Source organism: Zonotrichia leucophrys, chromosome 29 (genome assembly GCF_028769735.1).
Source record: "Zonotrichia leucophrys gambelii isolate GWCS_2022_RI chromosome 29, RI_Zleu_2.0, whole genome shotgun sequence".
In the NCBI taxonomy this organism is placed as follows: domain Eukaryota; kingdom Metazoa; phylum Chordata; class Aves; order Passeriformes; family Passerellidae; genus Zonotrichia; species Zonotrichia leucophrys.
The window spans coordinates 1177920-1184640 of NC_088198.1; the positions used below are offsets into that span (position 1 = coordinate 1177920).

The window sequence follows — 6721 nt, forward strand, 5'->3', positions numbered from 1 at the left end:
AGGGATGGGATGCTCTTGGTGAGCTGGAGGTGCTCTGGGGTTCGTGGGGTGCTGCCCCGTGCACGGGGATCCAGGCAGGCTCAACAGGATTAATCCCTTTGGGGAGACCCCACTCACAGCCAGGGTGGGTGTTCTGGACAGCGCCTCATCTGATTTCTCATACTTTGTCTCCTGTTTTCTGTGAGTTCCATAGCCCTAAAAATGGTTCTGGGAGCTGGCAGGGTTGGGGGAATACAGCACAGCTGGGGATGGGTTCTCTTACCAAGCTGGAGGCGCTCTGGGGGTTCATGGGATGCTGCTCCATGCACAGGGATCCAGGCAGCTCCAACAGGATTAATCCCATTGGGGAGACCGAGCTCACAGCCAGGGTGGGTGCTCTGGAGAGTGTTCATATGAGAGATGAGAGAGTTCTATTCCATTTTTCCACACTTTGTCTCCTGTTTTCTGTCTGTTCCACAGCCCCAGTCCTGGTTCTGGGAGCTGGCAGAGATGGGGGAGTACAGAACAGCAGGGATGGGATGCTCTTGCTGAGCTGGAGGTGCTCTGGGGTTCGTGGGGTGCTGCCCCGTGCACGGGGATCCAGGCAGGTTCAACAGGATTAATCCCATTGGGGAGACCGAGCTCACAGCCTGGGTGGGTGTTCTGGAGAGTTCTCACCCATTTTTCCTCACTTTGTCTCCTGTTTCTGCTGCGCTGAGCCCCAGCCCTGGCTCTGGGGGCTGGCAGGGGTGAGGGAGCACAGCACGGCAGGGATGGGTGTGAGGGCACAAGGAGCCAACACGGATCAGGTGTGCAGACATCTGAGAGGAGGCCCAGACATTGGTGAGCATGCATCACAGAATCCTGAATGGTTTGGGTTGGAAGGGACCTTAAAACTCGTCCAGTTCCACCCCGGCCATGGACAAGGACACTTTCCACCATCCCAGCTTGCTCCAAGCACTGTCCAACGTGGCCTTGAGCACTTCAGGGGTGGGGGATCTTCTCTGAGCCCCCTCACCAACATCTCAATGGGGAGCTGCTCCCTCATATCCCAACTCCATCCCCTGTCAGTGGGCAGCCACCACCCCTGCTCCTGCCACTGCAGCTGCTTCAGGAGCTCTCTCTGCATGTGGCAGCACCTGTGTGCCCTGGAGATGCCACCTGCCCCATCACCCAGAGCTCCCAGGCCCTGTGGGATCTGTGCTCCAGGCCACCCTGTGCCCCCTGGCTCCTCTCTGTTGACATTCCTGGGCTATTCTGGGAGCTGCCAGCCAGCTGAGCCCTTTGCCCCTTGCTCTGGGCTTGCATCACCTCCTGTGGGTGCTTTTTCCCAGACTCTGTTTACATGGCACCTCTGGCTCGCCCATCCCAGGGGCTCTGTGTGGTCAGGACCTTGGAGCTGGTGCAGTGGGCACAGGACATGCTGGAGCCCTGGCCTGGCAGGGCTTCAAGTTCCCTGGCTTCTCTGCCAACACCCTGGTGGCACCTTGCATCACTTTGGTCAGGTTTCTGCCAGCCCCTGTCCTGCACATCCTGCTCCAGTGAGTCTGAGGAACATCTTCAGCTTGGTGTGAGGAACATCTTCAGCTTGGTGTGAGGAACATCTTCAGCTTGATGTGACACTGGCTGAGTCCTCAGGACACACAAATCCCCTTTTTTAGTTTATTTTATTTGGCTTCAAGTTCCCTGGCTTCTCTGCCAATCCCACCCTGGTGGCACCTTGCATCACTTTGGTCAGGTTTTCTGCCAGCCCCTGTCCTGCACATCCCGCTCCAAAGAGTCTGAGGAACATCTTCAGCTTGGTGTGAGGAACATCTTCAGCTTGATGTGACACTGGCTGAGTCCTCAGGACACACAAATCCCTATTTTATTTTATTTTATTTTATTTTATTTTATTTTATTTTATTTTATTTTATTTTATTTTATTTTATTTGGCTTCAAGTTCCCTGGCTTCTCTGCCAATCCCACCCTGGTGGCACCTCGCATCACTTTGGTCAGGATTCATCCAGCCCCTGCCCTGCCTCAGCCTGCACATCCCGCTCCAAAGAGTCTGAGGAACATCTTCAGCTTGATGTGAGGAACATCTTCAGCTTGATGTGACACTGGCTGAGTCCTCAGGTCCTCCTGAGTCCTCAGGACACACAAATCCCCTGTTTAATTTTATTTCATAAGGAGGAGGAGGAAACACGCCGCACACATTCACTGACCCTTCCCAGCTCTGCCCCGGGCTGAGGACGGACCAGGTGGTCCCAGGGGTGGGCTCAGACCCCCAAAACCTGCTGGGAGTGACCAAAGCCCAGAGATGTGACAGTGCCCTGATCCCTGCTGGGTCCTATAATGGGATTGTCACCTCCAGGGTGCCCGGGGGGCAGTGCCCAGGCTGGGGCAGCTCTGTGGCTTCCCTGCTCCATCTGGGGGCTCTGCCAATCCCCCTAAACCCTGGTGGCACCTTGCATCACTTTGGTCAGGATTTCTGCCAGCCCCTGCCCTGCACATCCCGCTCCAAAGAGTCTGAGGAACATCTTCAGCTTGGTGTGAGGAACATCTTCAGCTTGGTGTGAGGAACACCTTCAGCTTGGTGTGAGGAACATCTTCAGCTTGGTGTGACACTGGTTGAGCCCTCAGGTCCTCCTGAGTCCTCTGTCACAGAAATCCCCTTTTTTAGTTTATTTTATGAGGCTTCAAGTCCCCTGGCTTCTCTGCCAATCCCCCAACACCCTGGTGGCACCTTGCATCACTTTGGTCAGGATTTCTGCCAGCCCCTGCCCTGCACATCCCGCTCCAAAGAGTCTGAGGAACATCTTCAGCTTGGTGTGAGGAACATCTTCAGCTTGGTGTGACACTGGGTGGCTCGGGGGTGCCCAGGGGGCAGTGCCCAGGCTGGGGCAGCCCTGTGGCACCCACGGTTGGGCAGCCGAGCTGGGATGCCTCCGGCTGCCTCTGCTGGCCAGGATGTTCCCCAGCCCTCACTCCCGGAGGGTTTGGAGGATCCCGGTGCCCGTTGTGGGGCTGGTCAAGGTTTCTCTTCCCCTCGCCCACAGCCCTGCCCATCCCGCTGCGTGCCCACCCCCGTGTCCGATCCCACTCGTGTCCAACCCACCGGTGCCCCCGTGGGACCCCTCCCGCCGTTCCCGCCGCTCGGCGAGGCCCGGGAGCGGGCGGGGAGGCGGGGTTGGGGTGCTAATCCCGGTAATCCCCGACTTCGGGACGGGACGGGCAGGTGCGGCGGCCAATGGCGGGGGGCGGGGGGGCGGCGGCACCGCCCCCGGCCGCAGGTGCCCAAAGCCGGGCCCGCCGCACCGCTCCCGGTGCCGGTGCCGCTCCCGGTGCTGCTCCCGTCCCGTGAGCGCCGCTCCCGGTGCCCTTCCCGTTCCCGTCCCATCCACCCCGGACCCGTGAGGTCCGTGCCGCTCCCTCGGGTGCCGGTGCCGGTCCCGCCCCGTCGGTGCCGCTGCCGCTGCTCCTCCCGTGCCGTCCGGTGGGCGCGGATGGCTCCGCCGGGCCCGTGGCTGCTGCTGGCCGCGGTTCTGTGCGCGGCGGCGGCGGCGGTGCCCGAGCCCCGGTGCCCGTCGTGCCCGGCGGGCCCGGAGCGGTGGCTGCTGGAGGAGGTGGCCAAGAAGCAGCTGCTGGAGAAGCTGCGGCTCCGCGATCGCCCGCGGCTCGCCCACGCCGTGCCCCGCGCCGCCGTGACCCGCGCCCTGCGGCGGCTGCAGGCGGGAGGCGCCCGCCGGGGCCCCGGGGCTACCGGGAGCGAGGAGGAGGAGGAGGAGCAGAGCTACGAGATCATCAGCTTCGCGGAGACAGGTGGGTGCGCGGGCCCCGAGAGCCCGGTGGGCACCGGGGTGTGGGGTCCGTACCCTGGGGACCCCCGGGGACCCGCGGGCTGTGCGTGACTCGGGAGTCCCCAAACCCATCACGCACCGGTGACATCCCGGGAAGGAGACAGGGGGTGGTTCCTCTCCTGCTCCTGCTTCTCGGGATTTGTTTTGTCCCCCAAAAACATGAGGGGTGCCTGAGACTCTTGGGTTGGGAGCTGCAGGGTTAATTTGGGGGGCTGGAAGCGCTTTCCAGCCTCACCCCGTGCGGAGAAGGGCCGGGAGAGAGCAGGATCCCTCTCTGCACCCCTTCTGCCTGGGATTGGGGTGCAGGGAAGGGTGGAGGACAGACGAAACTGGAAGTTTTGACTCTCTGCATGGCCGGGGAGCATCCCTCAGCGCTCACCTCCTCCTCCCTTTCTCCCCCCAGATCTCACATCTCCCCCCAGTGTGGGGCTGCAATTCCAGTTCAGCCAAGCGCAGGAGCAGGACCTTCTCCTCCTGCAGGCTCAGCTCTGGCTCTACCTGCGAGTTCCCCGCTCCGGCCTCACCCTGAGGATCTTCCTGGCCTCCAAAGCCGCGGCTGGGGCTGGGGGCAACCGCACTCTGCTGGCGGAGAGGCGGCTGAGCACGGCGGGCAGCGCCTGGAGCTCCTTCCCCCTCCTGCCGGGGCTCCAGAGCTTCTTCTCCGCGCACAGCCGGACCCTGCGGCTGGAGCTGGACGGCAGCGATGGCACGGCCCAGCTCAACGCCAGCTGGTCCCACCAGCCCTTCCTGGTGGCCAAGGTGAAGGTGAGGGAGCCCGGGCACCGCGTGGCCAAGCGCAGCCTCCGCTGCAGCCAGAATTCCAACCTGTGCTGCCGCAAGGATTTCTACGTGGATTTCCGCGACATCGGTTGGAACGATTGGATCATCAAGCCCGAGGGCTACCAGATCAATTACTGCGTGGGCCAGTGCCCTCTGCACGTGGCTGGCAGCCCTGGCATGGCCTCTTCCTTCCACACAGCCGTCTTCAACCTGGTCAAAGCCAACAATGTCCAGGCCTCGGGGCATTCCTGCTGCGTGCCCACGCGGCGCCGCCCGCTCTCCGTGCTCTACTTCGACCGCAACAGCAACATCGTCAAGACTGACATCCCCGACATGATCGTGGATGCTTGTGGCTGTAGTTAGGGCTGGGGGAGATGTGGTGGGACCCCCCTTTTCTCCAGGATTGTGCTGCTGCTGGTGGGGAGGGAGCTGGAGAGCTCTGTGAGCCCTCGGTGGATCCCTTTGGAGAGGTTGGGAGGGTGAGGGGGAGCAGGGGGCTTTGGGGACGTGTGGGACAGAGCCAAGGCCACATCAGAGTGCCCAAAGCTGGGCTGTGGGTGCTGGTGACTCTGGACATCCCTGCTGCACTGTTCCCGAGCTGATCCCACATTCCTGGTGCTCACATTCCCCACCTGGGCCACGTTCAGTGTCCCACCAGGGGTTGGGACGTGGCTGCCTTGGGGGCAGAGGTGAGAGGCAGAAACTGGAGCTGCTTCCTCCACGTGGCAGGACCAGGCAGTCCTGGAACAAACCTTCCTGCACCCACTTCAGGCCTGGCCTTGGGGACAAACAGAACAGAGCACAAACAACAGGCCTGGGAGAGGAGGATGAAGGGCACGGCTTCATCAAGAACCCCAAAGCAGCAGTGACAGGACCAAGTTCTCTGATCCCTGGAGGGCACAGAGCTGTGAGGACCAAGCTTCCAGGCCCTGGGTGCTTCCCCTTTCCCTGCGTTTGTGCTTCCCTCCCCTGCTCCCTCCTCCATTCTGGTGCCTCCATCGAGGGAGGTTCAAACTTTGTGGCTCAAACTTGACCTTCAAGACCACACCCAAGGCACAGATTTGGTTTGTGCCACTGGTTTTGCAGCTATCCCTACTTTTCCAGTTCCCTGGTGCTCCATCCTCTCTGCTGAAGATCCCACTCTGCCTTCCCCTTCCTCACTTGGCCTCTGCTTTAATTTATTACACAACGTTTTGGTGCAGCTTCCCAAATAAACGGGTGGAAATGCGAGATCCAGGCTCTGGCTGCTTTTTCCTGGCACCCCCTGCGAGGATGGGGTGAGGGAGAGGCCAGAAGGGCCCAGATCCCTCAGGCACCGGGGCTGGGGTGGCACAGGAGCTGCCATGGCACTGCCATGTGGGGCTTGGAGGGTTCCTGGCGTGCTCACGAGGTTCTGCCTGCAAACGGGCAGGAATTTGATGCCCAGGAATCAAACAGAGGTGACCCCATCACAGCCAGAGAGAGCCCATCACAGCCAGAAGCTCTGGTGGGTGATGAGGAGTCTCCTGCAGGATTTGGGGTGGGATGTTCTGGAGCAGGAGATGCTCCTGACCATGTCCCACCTCCCCATAAACACCACCCAGGAACCCCAGACTCAGCCAGAGAGACCCGAGTCTCAGACAGAAGCTCTGGTGGGTGATGAGGAGTCTCCTGCAGAATTTGGGGTGGGATGCACTTGGAGCAGATACCTCTGACCATGTCCCACCACCCCAATCCCCCTAAACATCTCCCAGTGACCCCAGACTCAGCCAGAGAGACCCCAGTCTCAGATAGAAGCTCTGGTGGGTGATGAGGAGTCTCCTGCAGAATTTGGGGTGAGATGTTCCTGACCATGTCCCACCTCCCTAATCCCCCTGAACATCTCCCAGTGACCCCAGTCTCAGACAGAAGCTCTGGTGGGTTATGAGGAGTCTCCTGCAGGATTTGGGGTGGGATGCTCTTGGAGCAGATACCCCTGACCGTGTCTCACCTCCCCATAAACACCTTTCAGTGATCCCAGTCTCAGAAGATCTGGTGGATGATCAGGAATCTCCTGCAGGATTTGGGGTGGGATGCTCCTGACCATGTCCCACCTCCCATAAACCCCACCCAGTGACCCCAGACCCAGCCAGAAGCTGTGG

General features: G+C 60.8%; 1 protein-coding gene across 1 annotated transcript; it reads left to right on the forward strand.

The window, feature by feature from the left end:
- The first annotated feature begins 897 nt into the window (after positions 1–897).
- Positions 898–5028, forward strand: LOC135459046 (inhibin beta C chain-like). The gene is made up of 3 exons (XM_064734650.1): positions 898–969; positions 3021–3783; positions 4225–5028. The coding sequence occupies exons 1-3, from the start codon at positions 898–900 to the stop codon at positions 4962–4964; spliced, it is 1575 nt and encodes a 524-aa protein (XP_064590720.1). The 3' UTR covers positions 4965–5028.
- The last annotated feature ends 1693 nt before the right edge of the window (positions 5029–6721 follow it).

Bases quoted from the DNA above. Each gene is read 5' to 3' on its own strand.
- LOC135459046 (XM_064734650.1), top strand. From the start codon at position 898: ATGGACAAGGACACTTTCCACCATCCCAGCTTGCTCCAAGCACTGTCC. The intron at 970-3,020 runs GTGGGGGATCTT...CCTCGCCCACAG, and splicing joins TGGCCTTGAGCACTTCAGGG to CCCTGCCCATCCCGCTGCGT. The intron at 3,784-4,224 runs GTGGGTGCGCGG...TTCTCCCCCCAG, and splicing joins CATCAGCTTCGCGGAGACAG to ATCTCACATCTCCCCCCAGT.